Source organism: Malaclemys terrapin, chromosome 23 (assembly GCF_027887155.1).
Source record: "Malaclemys terrapin pileata isolate rMalTer1 chromosome 23, rMalTer1.hap1, whole genome shotgun sequence".
Lineage (NCBI taxonomy): Eukaryota > Metazoa > Chordata > Testudines > Emydidae > Malaclemys > Malaclemys terrapin.
This window is the reverse complement of record NC_071527.1, coordinates 12,823,051-12,842,338: the sequence shown is the minus strand read 5'-3', so window position 1 is coordinate 12,842,338 and position 19,288 is coordinate 12,823,051. Positions and strand designations below refer to the sequence as shown.

General features: G+C 56.6%; 1 protein-coding gene across 2 annotated transcripts in view; it reads left to right on the top strand.

Moving 5' to 3' along the window:
- The window catches only part of RASAL3 (RAS protein activator like 3), a 37,103-nt gene extending 19,917 nt beyond the window's left edge, over window positions 1-17,186 (top strand). For both annotated transcript variants that reach the window (XM_054012221.1, XM_054012222.1), the window contains 6 exons: window positions 4,110-4,210; window positions 9,067-9,391; window positions 9,907-10,029; window positions 10,510-10,709; window positions 11,526-11,601; window positions 12,502-17,186. In XM_054012221.1, coding sequence (XP_053868196.1) covers window positions 4,110-4,210; window positions 9,067-9,391; window positions 9,907-10,029; window positions 10,510-10,709; window positions 11,526-11,601; window positions 12,502-12,645 — 969 coding nt within the window. In that variant the 3' untranslated portion in view covers window positions 12,646-17,186. The remainder of the gene's footprint in view (window positions 1-4,109; window positions 4,211-9,066; window positions 9,392-9,906; window positions 10,030-10,509; window positions 10,710-11,525; window positions 11,602-12,501) is intronic.
- Window positions 17,187-19,288: the final 2,102 nt, after the last annotated feature.

The following is a 19,288-nucleotide window of genomic DNA, read 5'->3' as shown; positions in this document are numbered from 1 at the left end:
GCAATGGTATAGAGAAGTTCCCACTCTACCTCTGGTACTTATGTGGCCCCATCACTGTAGTATCTGCGCGCCTCACATCAGAGCCCCTTGGGGAAGTAGAGCAGTGCTGTTATCCCCATGGTACAGATGGGGCACTGAGGCACAGAGACACTAACAGCCAGTTTTTTATATGTATTTAGGCACCTAGTGGGATTTTCAAAAGCGCCTGCATCTTTGGGTGCCTAAAAAACCATATTATGACGCAAAACGTCATACAGGACGTCCATTGGGGACGGGAGGGGGGAGTAGAACGCAGGTTTCTCAGGGTTAGCTCCCTATCCGTTGGACCAGCCTTTCTCTCTGCTCCATGCTGCAAAAAAGAGGCCTTTGATAGATGGGAGCAAAACCAAGAAGGCCAGTTCACTGAGACTCCAGCGCACGGTCCCAGATGATTGGGAACAATGTCATGGCTGACGGTATCAAAAGCAGCACAGAGGTCAGGAAGGATGAAGAAAGAAAGAGAATGAGAGTCGAATGAGAGGAGATCATTTAATGGCCAAGGGGTGGCAGGTTCTGCCCCAGGCTGGGTTGTACAGCGGTGCCTGCTGTGCAATTTTAGATTTTAACTGAAAACCATTTGTTGTGGCAGTTTTTGTTCTGAGTTTGACAAAAGGAAGGAATGAGAAAGTGTCATATGAGTATCAGATGTGATTATACATCAAGTTCGTAGGGGTTCAGCTGTATTCAGGCCAATTCCAGAACTAAGAGCAGAAATTGATCCACAGAGTCCATAAAAAGAACAGGAGTCCTTGTGGCACCTTAGAGACTAACAAATTTATTAGAGCATAAGCTTTCGTGGACTACAGCCCACCTCTTCGGATGCAGATACAGACTAACACGGCTGCTACTCTGAAAAGAGTCCATAAAGTCGACCATTATTGTCATGATTTGTGTTATTCACTGGGCACCATCTGGGTGCTCAGCACTGGTCAGAATATGCCAGAAAATGTAGTCCCTGAGCCAGTGCATATAAGCTGTGTAACTCTGGATAAGATGGCTCAGATATTTAAGTAAGAATTATTGACCTCACATGTTATCACATGGTCACTTTGATGTTTATATCTGTGAGTGGAGGCGCTGATGGCAATAGAAGTTTTAAGGACTAGAAGATTTGACCCTCCAACTTTCTTTCAAGAGGAAGAGATGCCCAGAGCTCCTGTGTCTGTTTATTTTCCTTTCCTACCTGCAATGGCCCTGAGATCCCTCAGAAGTCTCAATTTCCCCCCAACTTTAAAATGTTGAATTTTCTTGGTGTTTGATTTAAAATATTCTCCTGTGAAAACTGCACTTCAATCACTGAAGTGTTTAGGGGCCTTCTGGAAAGTAACTAGCTTTTAAACAGAAGTGAAAGCAGCGTTGCCAACTCTCATGATTTTGTCATGAGTCTCATGATAATTATTGTTTTCCTTAAAGCCCCAGCTCCTGGAGTCAAGTGATGTGTGATGAGTTCAGCCTTCATTCTTAAAGAAAAATGAAGTTTCTAGCCCTTGTGGCTGTGGAGAAAGCTTCAAAATGTGACCCCAGTGCACCCTAAAGGCTCAAAAAGCAGAATGTAAATAAAAAGAACTCAAAATCTATTATTTTTACATAATCTCATTATTTTAAAGCCAATCTCATGATTTTTGGTGAGCCTGATTCTTGATTTTTGAACATTTGGGGTTGGCAGTACTATGAAAGTGACTTGAAAGTGTCAGTTTCACTCACTCCTGTTTAAAGTCATTTTCTAGTCTATCATTTGTAGCGGGGTAACACCCCTACAGCCCCAGGCAGGTGCAATATAAACTCACAGGACCTTGCCCTAATAGGATGTTTCCAAAAGTTAAATGATCTATTCCAAGCTTGATGAACTACAAGAAAGTGATAGAAAGTCATCTAGGTTTTTCTACAATTGTTTCAATTGTTGTATTCAAGAGTTAGTAACAAAGTAAGAATATACATTAATTTTTAAACCTAACTAGTGTCCCTTAAGTGAATTGACACAAGATGTCAGAACAAGTATTAGAGCTGAATGGGTCTAATATTTATTTAATTTTCTTTCTTTATATAGGAATTAGAAATTATTATCTGACAGGAGCACTGTATCTAAGTTATTATCTGCAAAAAAATAAGAAAGTGCCCAAGTAACGTTTGGAATCACGGTTAAAGTTGGCCCCCCACCCCTACCAAAATCTGAAATGGCGCCCATGATGGGATGGAAGTGCATTGACAGAGCACATCTGCCCCCTTGTGGCCAGAAGGTAGAAAGGTGTTGCTGTGTATGTCTGGAACCTGCTAGCATCCTCGAGCATCTCCATCAGCGGAGACCGTAGGATCTGCATGGGCCACGCTGGGTTGGTCTGAGCTGGAACTGTCTCTCTGTGGCTGTTCCAGTTGAAACCATGCTGAGCTGGACCCAGCCAGGCATCGCCCCTTGGATGTGCTGATGGGAGCTGTGCTGAGCCGACCCAGCTGGGCATTGCCCCGTGACACTTTCCACTGGTAACCAGGGTTGGGTGGCATCTTGCCGGGTTCAGCTCCCCAACTCCATCAGCCACAGGCAACACAAGCACTGCCCTCTAGGCCTCTGCAGGCCCCGCTCTCTCTGCCGGTTAGCAATTGGCACACCCCAGGCCCCAAGGCCCCTGAGTGTGTCCCTGGAGTGTCTAGCCCATGGTCCACTGGACACCGCAGTATTCAGATTCACTGCTTCCAAAGGAACAATCCACCCCTGCTTACCAGTCCCAACTGAGATCAGTGCTCTGTTTAACACACAGCAGATATGACTAGAGTGAAATCCACAATAGGTTTACTTAACAAAGCAGAGATTTGAGTAATAGCAAGGAAAAGGGTTGGAAACTAATGGCTTCATATCAAAGAAAATCATAACACATTCTAGAACCCGGACTTGGTTAGCAAGCTACTCTCCTGGCTAATCAAGTATTGCTTGTTGTAGGAACAGCAGTGATCTGTATGCTATGTATAACCTGTAGGCTCAAAATGTCTGTTACACTTCCCAGCCCCCGCACCTTGTCTCCTCTCCCTCTTTGAATATCTACCTGTGAAGTGGCTTTCCCCCACCCCTCCCTCCTGGAATACTTGTGGGATGAATGGGCTGCTTAAACAGCTGGAAGATCCGAAGAGCTCCCAGTTAGACAAGGTGTCTGGGACTCCGATTACGCAGTACTCACACCCCCAATGCATGGACACTGCCCAAGGTGGAGTGTGACCAACCAGATGTGGCCAAGTCATCTCTAGTCGCAGGCCATGAGGAGCAGGTCCTTAAAAGGGGAAGGGGCCATGTGCTCGGCGGTGCACTCACAAGCTTGTACCTCCCGTGAAGGCCCTTTGCCCAGACTGCCTGGCCAGTGGTTCATGCATTGCATTCCATTGTGCCTCAGGAAGACATACCTTCATCACACCGTCCATCGCTGCGCTGTGGGACACTTACCTTAAAGGATCCTGACATCTCCAGTGCTCAGCCTGTCCTGGGAGCGTGAGTATGCGAGTGTGAGTGGGACACCCTCTCCCCTCTTCTTTTGAGCTTAGCTATCAATATAATAAACGTGCTGCTTTCTACCAAACTCCCTTGGGCCATTAGTCCTCCCTAAGCTTTACTAGCTGGCCCAATTTCGGATAACATTGCTCACTAGAGCTTCACAGCCACTCGGGTTGTGACCTTTTTTCATGAAGCAAACCACATTGCCAGCTCAGTGAAGAATCCAGGGCATCTTTTGGTACCCCTAGATACAGCAGAGCCGTCCTTCATCCTTATTCCTAAACAGAGCAGCCTTGCTGATTGAGTCTTCTATGGCTTTCCTCTCACCGTGATTTTGCAATCTTGATTATCATCCAGTTAAGTGTGCAACTAGACCTCCACTGGGAAGCAGACAATACGCCAGACACGTGCGACCAGACAGGGAGATAAGCGTCTGTTACTGCTGCCCCTGGCCGTGCCAGTCAGAGCCGCGTTGCGCAAAGCTCTTCCAACAGAGCTGGCATGGCCAAGCTGGGTTTGTCTCACAGGAGACTGAGGGACACCGCTATTGGCAAACCCACAGCGGTGAATCTTCTCCCTTTGTGTTTCCCGGCAGCGAACGAGGGAGCAGTTAGAGCCCCTGCCGACCATCCTCAATGCCATCAAAGAGGGGACGCCAGTGCCTGTCTCCATCAGACTTGGCCCCGGCATGGACAGGTACCTCCTCTTCCCTCCCCAGGAGCGGTGATCCATGCAGTGCAGGACTCCATGGGCCTGGGGGGTTCTGTCATTGACAGCAGCAGGAGCAGGACAGGGCTGTTGGAGTTGCCAGAAGAGCTTGGCACTGTGTGGTGATGTTGGGAGATGAGTCTTGGGAAATCCACTCCCCGCAAGATGTGCTGCAGACTGGCCTGATCCCGCCAGTGGGGCTCAGACAAGTGATGGTGCTCGTGGGGGTGGGGCCTGGCCATCATAAGGCCCGGGGGAGGGTTTGAGCTTATGTGGGGGGTTAGGAGGCAGCTCAGGTGTGGGCCTGGAGAGGGTTTGGGTCTGGAGTCTCAGGACCAAAGCTGGGCTGTGGCTTTGGGTTCCTGGGCCAGGTGGACGGGGAAGAGGGACAGCAGGGAGCGGAGACTAAGGCCTTGGCTACACTTGCAGATGTACAGCGCTGTGAGTTAAACCTGACTTCGTGCAGCTGAGTAGGGAAAGCGCTGTAGTCTGTCCACACTGACAGCTGCCCAGCGCCCTATCGTGGCCACATTTGCGGCAATTGCAGCGCTATTGGGAGCGGTGCATTATGGGCAGCTATCCCACAGAGCACCTCTTCCTATTCTGGCGCCGCGGGTTGTGGGAAGGGGGCGTGGGTGCAGGGCATTCTGGGCCCTGTCCCAATGCCCCGTGATGCATCGCTTCGCATCCCAGAAATCCCTTTATTTCCATCCACCTTTGGCGACATCTTTCAACGGTTTCTGGGAAATGGAGTCCGAACTGCTGAGGCATATGACGACTTATCTCGCCAGCACATCACGTTTGGCTGTCGAACTATTCCTTAAGATCCAAAGTGACAGGGAGAGTGAGGAGTCCGACGATGCTATCGAGCTGCGTAACGCGTACGACACGAAATTGCTTGTGGCATTCACAGACATGCTCAGCACCGTGGAACGCTGCTTTTGGGCTTGGGAAACAAGCACCAAGTGGTGGGATCACATGGTCATGGAAGTCTGGGATGACGAGCAGTGGCTGCAGAACTTTCGGATGAGCAAGACCACTTTCATGGGACTGTGTGAGGAGCTTGCCCCCACCCTGCGGCGCAAGGACACGAGATTGAGAGCTGCCCTGCCAGTGGAGAAGTGGGTGGCTATTGCAGTCTGGAAGCTGGCAACTCCAGACAGCTACCGGTTGGTCGCAAACCAGTTTGAAGTGGAAAAGTCGACCGTTGGAATCGTGTTGATGCAAGTTTGCAAGGCCATTAATCACATCCTACTCAGAAGAACCGTGACTCTGGGTAACGTGCAGGAAATAGTGGATGGCTTTGCACAAATGGGGTTCCCTAACTCTGGAGGGGTGATAGATGGGACGCACATTCCTATTCTGGCACCACCCCACCTAGGATCTGAGTACGTTAATCAGAAGGGGTATTTCTCTATGGTTCTCCAGGCGCTTGTGGATCACCGTGGGCGTTTCATTGACATTAACACTGGCTGGCCCAGAAAGGTCTTTTGGAACACTTGGCTGTTCAGGAAGATGCAGGCCGGGACTTTTTTCCCAGAGCGGAAGATCATGGTAGGGGAAGTTGAAATGCCCATTGTGATCCTTGGAAATCCCGCTTACCCGTTAATGCCGTGACTCATGAAACCCTACACAGGGAGCCTTGACAGCAGCAAGGAATGGTTCAACTACAGGCTGAGCCGGTGCTGAATGACTGTGGAGTGTGCCTTTGGCCGTTTAAAGGGCCGCTGGCGATCTCTATATGGGAAGCTGGACTTGAACGAAAACAGCATCCCCGTGGTTATATCCGCGTGCTGTGCCCTCCATAATATTTGTGAAGGGAAGGGTGAAAGCTTCACTCAGGCATGGACCTCCGAGGTTCAACACCTGGAGGCTGAATTTGCACAGCCAGAGAGCAGGGCTATTACAGGGGCCCAGCGCGGGGCTGCAAGGATTAGGGATGCCTTGAGGGAGCAATTTGAGGCTGAAAACCAGCAGTGATATCTGGTGCCCTGCATGGGAGTGAAGTGCAGTAGTTTCAATCTTTAGGAATCAGTGCTTGCTAAGCAGACAAGCAGACTTGCAGTGCCTGTTTATTTCCTGGGCTAAGGAGTCTTTTACTTTATGCAATAATAAAGAATGTTTTCAAAGCCAAAAAATCCATTTATTGAAAAGAAAAAAAAATTATTTATTGAAAAGAAACAAGGGGGTGGAGTGGGGAACAGTGCAATCACAGATTCGTGTATGTCCTGTCTGGTGTGCTGTGCAGTGAGTGCTGCACTTCAGGACAGCTATACTGCATGGTGATGGGGGTTGAGTGCAGAGGGTAAGGGTCGTGGTCTTCAGGGTTGGGTGGTGAAGATACTGGTGTTGGAGGCAGCGGGTGGCGTGAAGAACACGGAAGTTGGGGAAAGTGGGTTGGAGGTGACAGTGGGGCACAACGGAAAGAGTTTTGGGACAAGGGCTGTAGGGGGGGTGGCGTTTGCGTTTGCGGTACTGCTCCTCTTTCTGCATGGCTACCAGCTCCTGGACAGCGTCTGCTTGGCGCTCCAGGATGCTGATGAGCCTATCAGTGCTTTGCTGCCGGTGCGCGGTGCTTTGCCGCCGGTGCGCTGCGTTTTCCTGGTGGTTCCTGCTTTCTCTCTCCCTCCAGTCCTGTGCCTTCTCGTTCTCTTTAATAGATTGCCGCATCACTTCTTGCAGCATGTCTTCTTTGCTTTTTCGCGGTCTCTTCCTGAGTCTTCGCAGTCTCTGAGCAGGCGATAAGAGGGACAGCTGAGGTCTCAAGGTTGATGCAGCTGTATATGCAAAATGCAACATTTAACAGAGGCAGCATTGTTTATACCAGACAGAGTAATGATTCCCCCCGCACTTAGGGAGTAGAAAACACATAGGGTCTACACAATAGCATAATTTTCCTGTTTGAAACAGAGCACACACAACCCATGGGAGCCTCAAAATGGTGAGTAATGGGGACTGATTGTTTCAGGGCTGCACTGTCCTCTGGGTTTCTGTGCCTTGGGGAGAGCCAACAGCTTCAGGGGGCACCTACACTGAACGCTGTCCCAACATTTTCCACAGGAGTTTGTCCTGGACGATATCTCGCTGCTGAGGGTGACCTGGGAAGCAAGGGTGGGTCTTCTACTGCAATGCGGCTTCCGCCCTGGCCCATATGCAGCTTGCCTGTGTGCAGCAATGGTCCCCCCGCCCCTCGCGGCACAGTGGCGCGGACACCTTAGCCTGGCTGGGACAAGGACCACGGTGGCTCTCCCGATAAACCTGTGCAAGCGCATTGCACACGTTCTGGATGAGACATTCAAGGAGATTACCGAGGCCGATTACCGCGATGTGATAAACCACATCAATGCACTCTTCTGCCTAACCCTCCTCTCCCAAAGAGCCCGCACTGAAAAAATTCCTTCTCAAAGAAAAAAAAACCGCTTACCGGGAACCTGCTCTTCTGTCTGTCCTCCACCAAATACCGGCCGCTGCAACTGGCTACCTTCCTCCTGGCTCGAGAAGAGCTCCTGGCTGCATGGCTCCAGGGATTCCGGGGTGTCTCCATCCGGCCCACCACCATCACTCCCGTTTTCCTCCTCCTCTTCCTCCCCCCCCCGCACCGGCTCTGAAGTGTCCATGGTGGTGCTCGGAGTGGAGGTGGGGTTAACCCCAAGCATCACATCCAGCTCTTTGTAGAATCGGCAGGTCGCGGGGGGAGCACCCGAGCGGCCGTTTGCGTCGCGAGCTTTGCGGTAGGCACTCCGCAGATCCTTCACTTTAATCCTGCACTGCAGGGCGTCCCGGTCATGGCCCCTTTCCATCATGTCCTTTGATACCTTCCCGGAGGTATCGTAATTCCTACGGCTGGAGCGCAGCTGGGACTGGACAGCTTCCTCCCCCCAAACACTGATGAGGTCCAGCAACTCGCCATTGCTCCATGCTGGGGCTCGCTTGGTGCGTGGAGACATGGTCACCTGGAAAGATTCGCTGATAGCTCTCCACGCCACGCCGGGCTGAGCAAACAGGAAGGGGATTTTTAAAATTCCCAGGGAATTTTTAAGGGCGGGTCACATGGTTGGTTACCTGAGGCCAGGGCAGTAGAGTTTGAACTGATGACCAGAGTGGCTAGAACAGGCATTGTGGGATACTGCCGAATAATTCTGGAGGCCATTCACAGCGCATTGGGCAGCCACACTGGCGCCGCAGCGCTGCAGCGGCAGCGCAATTCTCGCTATTCCTCTCGGAGAGGTGGAGTACATGCAGCGCTGCAACCAAGGAGATACAGCGCTGCAAATGCCTTGCCAGTGTGGATGGGGAGTGAGTTACAGCGCTGGGGGCGGCTTTACAGCGCTGCAACTCGCAAGTGTAGCCAAGGCCTCAGACAATGGGTTGGGTTGGAGATTCAGGTGATGGCTCCAGTCCAAGGGTTTGCTTGAAGGGCTGGTGACAGGCTGGGTTTGAATTTGGAGTGACTGTAGCTGGCAGTTTGGTTCTGATTCAGGCTGGGTTCACGGGATGGTTCTGGTTCAATTTGGGTAATGGTTCTGGTTCTGGTGATGACTCCAGTTCAGTTTGGGTGTGGTTGCTGGTTTTGGTTCAGGTGAGGATTGCGGTTCTGGTTCGGTTTGGGGTTCAGGGGATAGTTCGGTTTGGGGGATGTTTCCGGTTCTGGTTCAGGGATGATTCTGGTTCTAGGTTCCAGTTCAGGGAATGGTTTCGCTTTGGCTTGAGGTTCAGGGGATAGTTCCGATTCTAGGGTCTGGTTCATGGGATGGTTCTGGGTTCTGGTCCGGACTGTGGGCCCCGGGCAGCACAGTGCTCCTAGCTCTCTCCAATGATGCTCAGCCCCAACTGTTGTGTTTCAGCCCTGGCGAGAAGCCAGGATTCCTGCCCCCGAGGGAGCTGAGCAAGTACAGCCCCCTGATCAAGAGCCACTCCATGACCAACATCCAGAAGGGCCGGGGGAAGGAGGACGAGCAGCACCTCCAGCAGCTGCCCGCCTCCCCACGCCAGGCCTGGGAGAGGAGGAAGGTGCAGCGCACCCAGAGTGTGCCAGCCCAGAGCAAGGCCGGACGCAGGCTGCAGAAGCAAAGCAGCATGGAGCACGTGGTGGAGTCCCAGGGAGAAGAGAGTCACGATGGGAGCCCTCGCCCCTCTACCTCCCGCCCACGGGATGGCCGAGCCCACCCGGTAAGGGGCTCTGGGCAGCTCCCACCCCAGGGGACAGCCGAGCCCACCCCATAAGGGGGTCTGAGTTCACCTGGAAAGGGGGTCCTGGCACCCAGCTGCCCGCCCCTTCTCCGACCCATGCAGGCTGCTCAAGCCGCAAAGTGATCACTGCCAGAGCCACCCCCACAGAGGCCGTGTGCCCCACCCCCCAGAGGCCAGCCACGGCCTGCTCTCCGGAGACCAAGGGCTGCCCTTCCTGGGGCACTATCAATGCCAGGGCCCCACCCCAGCCCCGGACCCCATTCTGTGCAGAGAGGCGCAGGGCAGGGCTGGGCCTGGAGCCGTCATTGTCCCCATTCTCTTGCCACTGGGTAGGGTCTGGTGATGGGCTCCAGCGGGAATCACCAGTTGTTCCAGCCTATCCCGAGAGGAACCGGGAGGCGTCTGGCCCCATGTCACTGACAGGCAGAGCCCTGGCCCCCTGCCAGCCCGTGCTGCCCGCAGCGCCCTGAAGGGCTCTGTGCTGTGTGTTCTAGGGGCGATCCAATCTCCGCCAATCTGCCTCCCTGCCCCGGAAATCCACGGTGCCCTGGCAGCGCCACGCTGAGGAAGTGGCCAAGGCGCAGACTGAGATGTATGCCATGCGGCCGCTGGAGAAGGTAACACTCTGCACCCCCAGAGACCCCAGGCAATACAGGCTCCACAGCAGGCCCGATAGGGCCACGTCAGGGTCCCTCTCCCCTCCTCAATGCCCAGCCTCTGCTAGGGTGTTGGTGCATCACTGCTACCCACCCCGGTCCACAGAACCAGCCCCCATGCTTGCAATGGGGAGGGCAGTGCCATCCCCCCAGCCTCACCACATTAGCCTGGTAGGGGGCAGCAGATGCCTCACCATCCTTTCCCCAACCCTACGGCCTCCAGGCCAGGATCCTAGAGCTCCTCACACACACAACCCGGAGTCCTGACTCCCAGCCCTCACTGCTCTAACCACTAGTCCCCTTTCCTGCTGCCAGCCTGTGCTGGGCTCTCAGCCTTTCTGCAGCTGGGTAAGGAGCCCAGGTGGCAGAGCGGTGCCCTGTCTGTGCCCGTGGAGTGCTGCACGCCCTGTGACGAGCTGACCTTGTCTTGGCCTGCCCTAGCATGGGAAGCAAATTGAGGAGCTGAGGAAGGAGCTGGCCGAGTCCAGGGAGAAGCAGAGGCTCTTTGAGCGCCAGCTGGAAATGCTGGTCACCCAGAACCAGACACTGCTGGAGGAGCAGGCCAAGAGCCAGGGGCAGGAGGAGAGACTCCGGAGGCAGCTGGAGCAGCTGGAAACCCACCTGGCAAACCTCAGCACCAGGTAAGGGAGCTCGTCGGGGAGAAAGGCAGCGCTGGGGCACCATGGCCCTGCTGAGACTCTGGGTGATGCTGGGTGCTGGCTCAGCAGAGAGCCCTGGGTGGCCCTCCATGGCCCAGGCATATGCCGGGCAGCCAGGCCACGAGGAGAGCAGAGTGCATCCTCCACGCGCTGCACTCGCTTCTAGTGGGTCCCTAGGGGCAGCTGAGGCCCCTCCCTGGCTTGGGTCCTGGCCGATTCAGATGCCAGCCAGAGTGGGCTGGGCACTTGCTGACGGCTCTCAGGGGACTCTGGAACTTGCTGCCCGGGTGGGTCTGGACGAGCCGAGGGCCATGGCAGCTAGCCCCCGAATTCCCACCAGGGCCTGGCTAGCTCTCTCCTGATGCTGACAGCAGCTGGGAAGGGGTGGGAAGGCTGGCACTACCTGCCCCCAGGGTGGTCCCTCCCGCCCCTGCACAGTTCGGGGTAGGTTCAGCAGCTGTCAGGGCCCTCGGATAATCTGATTCCATTTGGTGCAGCGAGGTGCAGGGAGGTGCCCCATGATGGAATGGGGGCAGGTTCCCAGGGGATATGGGGAGGTACCCCAGGAACAGTGCGGAGTGAGGTGGGGTGAGATTTTCCAGGGGTGGGGAGGTGCCTTGGGGGCGGGGCAGGGAGGTGTCCAGGGGTGGGGCAGGGAGGTGTCCTGGGGCGGGGAGGTGCCTGGGAAGCAATGCCGTGAAGTGCCTGGGGCCAGGACAGAGGGAGGTGGCCAATGTCGGGGCTCTCGCAGCCAGGCAGAGCAAGCTGCAGGCTCCACCGACACCCTCCCTCCTGCAGGGTGGCGGCAGCAGAGGGCAGCCGGAGGAAGGACCAGGAGAAGCTGAAGGCCAGCGAGGAGAGGACGAAGCGTCTGGTAAGATCCATGGCCCCCTGGGGCTGACGAGCCCAGCGACTCCGCCCCATTGGTGTATCAGGGAGTAACCGAAGGGATTCTGGGAGCCACCCTGCACAATGTATTATGGGGCACGCTGGATCCCAGCTCCAGCCTGTGCCGCCCCATTGCTTTCACTGCGTGGGGAGGAGGAGGGGAGGCAGGGGGAGTTAGCCCCAGGAGTGTGTGATGTCTGTGCCCCTCCCGCCCAGTCAGACAGGGCCCAGGGTTGCCCATGGGTGACCCCCAGCACCTGCATCCAGCAGAGCTGGGGACCCCCGGGCCCTTAGGTGGAAGGACCAGGACCCCCAGCACCTGAGCTCCTCCTACACCCACAGTGAGTCAAACAAGAGGGACCACTGGCCTCCACCCTTATGGCTGATCCCTGCTCAGCGCTCAGAGAGCGGGAAAATACCTAGAGCCATTGAGCTAGGAGGGCCGATATTAGTGGGGTGAAGTAGTCCTTGCTCTGCCCACCAGCCCGCACTCCCCTACCAGCATTGGGAATAAAACCCAGGAGTCCTGACTCCCAGCCCCTCTGCTCTGACCCACTTGATACTCTTTGTCTCCTAGACCTCATGGGAGTGGGGTAAGTTCAGCCACAGCTCCTGCGGGGCTGAGTGGAAGGGTGGCTAAGAAGGCAGCACTAAAGGGGATAGGGAGGGTCCCTTACGGCAGTCTCTCCTGGGGTGGAGCGTGGAAGAGGGAGACCCTGGGAATGAAGGGAGCTACCCCAGACCTTGCCCAGGAGTGAAGGGTGATGGTGCTAGTTGCCTCTGGTGTCAGAGCCCCGTGCAGCGTGGCGTGTGCTGCCGGCTTTGGGCGTCTGACTAGGGGAACAGGGCAGAAGGCTGGGGGTGACTGAGCCCTTTGTCCCTGTAGGAGCGCCGCCTGTCAGCCCTGGAGCTGGAACACGCCGAGCTGCTCTGTGCCATCAGCCAGCGGCAGGGACTCCAGGACAAGCCACCCAACTCACTGCTGATGCCAGTGCCACAGGACGGGGCCGAGGACTGGCAGGAGGTTTAGCCAGCTTGGTGGGCCCAGACGGCCAGCCCCTGGGCCCTGCGTGGGACGCACCCCACCCCAGCAGCTACCACCCGCTTTGGATACCCTGCCAGCCAGACCTTGTCTCTAGAAAGTTGTCACAGACCGAAGCCCGGCAGCCCCTTTCCTGGTATGAGTCCAGCCTGGCAGGGTCCCGAGTCTGCCAGGGATGTTGTTCCAGATAATGGAGTCGCAGGGAGCTGCAGGCTGCTGCTGTGAATCCCCTGCAGCTCTCCACTCCCCAGGAGTGGTGGAGAGTGATGGGATTTGTGAGAGGCCCTCTCTCAGCCCAGCTGGGGTTCCCCTCCCTATCCCTGCATCCAAAGGGTCCCCAGGTGCTTCCTTCTGAACCCCCCCCCCCCCACACACACTCCCGATGCCTTGCTGCCCCCTCCATCGTACCCATGCTGCCAGTAGTGGAACGTGGCCCCAACATGCCCAAGCTTCCCTGGGGCTCTGGCTGCTACATAGCACCAGGGCCACTGCCCAGTGACTGCTGAGAGGCCCAGCCCTGGGCCAGGGGGCTGACTAGAAGGGATGCCCCCGGACCAGTATTCAGGCCTCATTTGGCTCTTGGGGGATTCAGGGATGGGCTGCCACAGTGAGCTTGTCTCCGGGTTCGTGCTTGGGCCACGACTCCCTGCAGAGCCAGAAATGCAGTGGCGGCTTTGTCAAAACCTTCCTTGTCTCTGAGGGTCCTGGCTGCAGGGTGCTGCCTTTTGTGACGAGCATGTGGGTTGGAGCCCGGAGCACTCACCACACGGGACCAGACAAGCCAGGGCCCAAGGATTCAGAGGGAAGCATGACAGGCACCAAGCTCCGAGAGCCTCTTGCCACAGGGCCAGGTTTCAGAAAAGCCCAGCTCCTATTGAGAGCAATGGAGAACCTCCCAGCCCTGCTGTTCATGCACACACACATACACACGTGCACAAGCACACACAGGAACAACACACATGTATGTGCGCGCACACACATGGCACAAGCTGTGCACACACATGTGCGGCTCGCATTGTTCTCAGTGGGTGCTGCTGGGGGCCGAGCACTTCTGCGAGTCTCTCCCTGCGCCCCAGAGCGCTCACACAGACACCTTCCAAGGCATGCAGGGCTGAGGCCCCGTCACAGCTGGCACCCAGCGTGTGTGCAGTGCACACCTGGGAGGGCACGGCAGGGCTGGCTGTCATTTGCAAAGGTTTATCATTTGCTGAATTCCAAGCCAGCTTCCCCCAGGTCCCCAGGTCCCCTGCTCACTGGGGCCATTCCCAGCTCTGTCCCGCACCACTGGGACCCTGGCACTGGGCAAAATGAGAATAATGGGGATATTGGAGGTGGGAGTGAGCTCTTCTCGTCCTCCAAAATGGGTGACCTGACTTGGCCCAAACTCCAGACTGGTTCCCTGTCCCCTGCAGGCTGGGTCTGGGGCAGGCCAGCTGGGAAGGGTCATCGAATTCAGGGAGTTAGGCTCTGACTACACTACGCACCTCTTAGCAACATAGCTTTTGCCACTAAAAGGCACACAGCGTAGCTGCTCTTTGTCGACAGGAGAGAGCTCTCCCACCGACAAAAAACGTCCACCCCAACGAGCGGTGGTAGCTCAGTGGTAGCTCTGTCGGCAGGAGAGAGCTCTTCCACTGACAAAATACTTCCACCCCAACGAGCGGCGGTAGCTCTGTCAGCAGGAGAGCGCTTTTTGTCAGTAAAACTTGTGTCGTTCGGGGGAGGGGAGTGTTTTTTTCACACCCCCGAATGACAAAGGTTTTACTGACGAAAGTCCAGTGTAGACAAAGCCTTAGAATGAAAACCACTCCGTCTCAGAGCTACAGATGGCTTCTGCTCCCATGACAGTCCAGCAACACACAGACAGAGCCAGCTCGCCCCTCAGCCCCTAGGAGCCAGCCTGTCTGCAGGGGCTGGCCTGTGCATTTGCAGTGGAATGATAGTCAGGGTCTTGGGGTGACTCCTTCTGCAGCCTGTCTCCCCAGTGGCGGATTAACAAATTTGCCGCCCCTAGGCCCTGAAAAAATTGCCCCCGCCCTCCCCGCGCGCCAGCTCACCTCTGCTCCCCCGCAGCAAGCTGAGTAGGGAGAAGGGGCTTTGCGGCACGCTCGGGGGATGGCGGCAGTGGAGCGGAGGTAAGATGGGGTGGGGAGTGGTTCCCTGCCCCACCCCCAAGGGTTACTCCCCGCGCCCGCCGGCCCCAGCTCACCTCCGCTCCGCCTCCTCCTCTGAGCGCGCCGCTACTCGCTTCTCCTCCTTCCCTCCCAGCACTTTCGCGCAGCAAGCTGCGGAGGGAGGTGGAAGGAGGAAAGCGTGGCGTGCCTGGGGGGGAGGCGGGCCGGGGATTTGGGGAAGGGGCGGAGTTGGGGGGAGTGAGCAAATTTGCCGCCCCCGCAAATTTGCCACCCTAGGCCTAGGCCTTGGCCTAGGCGATAATACACCGCTGTGTCTCCCCAATGTTTCCTAGCACCTGTAGGAGTTGCCTTCCTGAGGACAGGTGCATTCTGGTCCTGGAGGGGCCCGGCCAGGCTCATGACTGCAGGGAGGGGAAGCCGCAGCATGGAGCCAGGTGGGAGAGGGAGGGGTGAGCAGTTGGGAGGGAGGAAAGCGGGAGGGAACCTGTCTCCACTGCTCTGAGGGCAAGTGACTAGGACCCAGCTTAGTAGTGTAGATCAGGGCTCACTTCCATTGGCTTCAACAGGAGCTAGGTACCTGAATCGCATTGAGGAGCTGAACCTAGATGCCTCTAGGCTTTTGGGTTAACAGAGGGGGCTGGAGCGGCACCACTTAGGGACACACACACACACACCCTGTCCCCAGCTCCGTGGGATACAGTTCAGCTGCTGTGACACCAACACAAACTCTTGTGAGATCCCAGCAGCTGTCACCGTGCAAGGGAAGGGCCGTGGCACACAGATGTGCCAACCCCCCTCCCCCCCAGGCTGTGTTGGATGAATAACGTCAGCCCAGCATGGATCCCGAGGAAAGGGACCCAGGAATCTGAGGTTCTGGTTTGGACCCATCACCCAGGGATCCAGGCCCCTCTGGGGCAGGGCAGGGCTGGCATCCCTGGTGCACAGAGCGGGCCATCCTTCCTCTCTGTCTCTCCTACCCGCCATGTCCTGTCCCAAAGGCCAGCTTAGTAGAGCAAATTCCCTGGTGGTTCAGGGCAGGGGGAGGGCAGCCCCTGCAGGGAGCTAAGGGGGGTGGGTGGGGATGATGCAGAGACCTGCAGCCCCAGGATGTCCCACTTTCAGGGCGGTCGCTGCTGTGAAGACACAGACAAAGGGCTCCTCCTGTGTTCTTCTACATGGCAGCCAGCAGCCCTGGTGTCCATGTGGGGGGAGGGAGGGGAAGGGGAGAGGTCTACAGGCATATTTCCATTCGAATCCCCTTAGCTCTGACCTGCCTGCACTTCCTGGCCTTGGGCCAAGATTTTCCCAAGTGCCTTGTGGGGCTGGCTGGCTCCCCAACTTGGGCCCTGTAAGGGGCCTGGTTTGCAGGACTCAGGCAGCATCCGCTGGAGCAGCCGGACTGGCTAAGCAAGTCAGCCATTGGGGGTGTGCCCAGAGGGAGGATATTTTGTTTTACAGTGTGAGACTGGAGGATGAGGAGGATGGGGGTGGGGACCTTGTAGGCCTCCAGCCCCCTGTCGCCTTGGGCTTGATCCAGCCCCACACTGGGGCAGGGGTCGATCTCTGGCTGGAAAGAGGCCTTCAGAGCCGTGGAGCATCTATCGGTTTGATTTGAGAGCAGGGCATCGTTGTGCCCAATTGCTATGCGCCAGGCTGGGGGGTGCCAGGTACCAGCCTTTGGCTGAGGCAAGGGCTCCACAGTGCGACTGCAGGGAAGTTTGCGGCACTGATGTGCACCAAGGAGCAGGCCGGAGGGTGCCCTGTACTGAAGCGCCCCAGAGGATCCACTGCTGGGGATTCTCATCCCCCCTTGGGCTGCGTCCCCTTCTCCCTCATGGAGGGGCTCTTCCACGCACCCCCACACTCACAGAGAGTGCCCTCCTCCTGGGAAGGGCCCTTCCAACAACCCCACATCACAGGGGGTGGCAAAGTCAGAATTGTCTGGAATATTTTTATGCCTCAGTTTCCCTCTGCACTTTATGTTGCTACCCAGTGGTTGCAAAAGGGTTAAAAGGCTGCTCTTGGGGCAGAGCGGAGCCATGAGGTGTTAGGTCATGTGACGGTCTGGGGTGGAGTGAAGGGGTCCTTTCAGGCCAACCCATGTCAATGGAGGGTCTGGAAAGGCAAAGGGAGCCCCAACAATTGACACCTACCCATGAGCGGCTTGTGGGCAGAACATGTGAACTCAGCAGGGATCTGCAGCGGGGGACAAGATCTGGCTTTGGGAGAGACACCAAGCTCTCACCAGGGACTGCCAGGGGGAGAGGACCAAAAGTGGAGTCCACGGCTGTTCGGCTGGGTGGCGCGCTGGCTTGGCCAGGATGGACGGTGTCTTAGCCTTTGCTTCTCTGTGCTAACCTGGGGACTTCCCGGCCTGGTTTCAGCCGACTAATAAACCCGACTCAGTTTGAAAATGTCACCTGGTGTCGCTGCACATCCTTGCCAGGGTGTGCTGGGCCCTGCGGAGTTGGCAAATCTCTGGCCAGGCGTCTTTCTCAGCTGGATACGCCGGGCGGAGCTCACGGGGTGCAGCAGGAGGGCTGGAGCCCAGGGGCTCAGTCTCGGAGGCGGGGAGGCCACGTGGGCTAACCTGAAGGAAGAGCAGGACCCCTCAGGAGTCTGGCCCACTGAAGGGTTCCTCCAAGGAACTGTTTAAAAGCTGGGACGTAACACAGATCCTGTGGATCTGTGGCACAGGGTCCTGAGTGTGGAATCCCAGGCAGGCTGGTTGGCTCCTGTGAAAGGCCCTAAGCTAGGGCCTGCAGGAAGCCAGGTGCTTCTGGGGAACCAGCATGGGGCCAGAGCAGGGAAAGACTCCAAAGTAGCCCAGGGAACAGGCCCCTGTGAGTGAGCTGAAGAGAAGCCCTGACAGGCAGAAGAACCTTTTTGTTTGTTGAGAAGTTTAGTTGGACTTTGGTTACCCCCGGAGCAGGGCTGGTGCCACCACTAGGCGAACTAGGTGGTCACCTAGAGCGCCAAGTGGTTGGGGGCGCCAAAAAGCGGTGCCCTGGCTTGGCAGGGAGGAGCCGCCTTCCGGAGGACCAGAGAGCCAGAGCGTTGGCTTGCGGGGGCGGCGAGCCCCAGCCATGGAGGAGCTGGTGCAGCGCAGAGGGGGCAGCGCCGCTAGTGGGGAGTAGCTGCTGCATGCGGGTGGCGGCCCCCGTGCGGCCCCCAGCTCCCGCCTCGCCGCACTCGGGTTCTGCGGCTCCCGGGCATAGGAGAAGGACGGCTGTAGGTGGGAAACAGCAGCAGCAGCAGCGCGGCCTCTCCTGCTCCATGGCGGGCTACGCTCCATGCCTGCCCCTGCTGCTGTGGAGGCTGCCACCGCCCTGGGCTTGGGCCGCCCAGCTCCCCCGGAGCAGCGCCCGGTTCCTGCTGCTCTCAGCTGGCAGGTGCAGGGCCCCAGCCGAGCCCAACCCCTTGCGTCTCCTCCGCGGTGGCACCCCCAGCCTGCGTCCTCCTGGGCGGCCGTGGCAGCGGCAGCCAGGGAGCCTGAGAGGAGGAGCGGCCCCCCGGACAAGCGGGGGAGACTCTGAGGTGAAGAGGCTGCTGGTGCGGCCCGAGCGCTGGAGACTGACAGGTACCTGCCCCTGCCCCATCCCGGCATTGCCTGCCCCCCAGCCAGTGAGTGTTTCTTGCCCCACCAGCCTCAGTGCCCTGCCCCATACTGTCAGCTACCCCAAGCTCACTGTGACACCAGCACCCCTTGGCAAAGAGCCCCCTGTTCTTCACAAACAGCTGTCACCGCAGGCCTGATAACTCACTGCACCCCACACGTGTCTTACAGGGCACTTCCCCACAAAGAGGAACGTGGAAGGGATCTACACAAGGCTGGTAACTTGTCAAGAGTGAGAATCTTTGTGAGATGTGTGCATGGGTAATATTGTAGGAATAATGTATTTACCTTAAAAGTCTGCTTTATAGACTTGGAGTAAAATTAGTCACCAGGGGATAATGGCCCTTTGGGGCAAGGGGGATTTGTCATCCTGCCTAACCTGGCTGGTGATGCAATTGTAAGCGGGGGAATGGTCCCGCTATTGTGGGGAACTTTCCTGGCTTCTGCACTACCCCGGTGAAGTGGGCTAGCGAAAGGATCTGAGTCCTCGCTCCCACTTCCTTTACCCAGAGACCTCCCTGCCCTCGAGGACTTCCCTTCCACTCTCCTGTCTGGCAGAGTCCTCGTAACCCCAACAAGGCTGGGCCCAGGATTCCTGGGGAGCTCGACCCCCAACCCTGCTGTGGTCACCTGGAACAGGGGCTAGGGTGTCCCCACTCCAGGGTACTCTCTCTGCACTGGGCACCTCCATGACTCACTGATCATTTCATACAATTTAAAGCAAATTCAAGTTGTTTAATTAACAATTAATTTAAAAAAAGAATAAGGAAAAATGGGAAAGGTTAAAGGAAAACACATCACCCTGCTCTGTGGCAGGGAACATCACAAACAGTGTCTCTGGACATCAGAGCAATTCACAGTCTGTTCCTTGTAGGTCCCA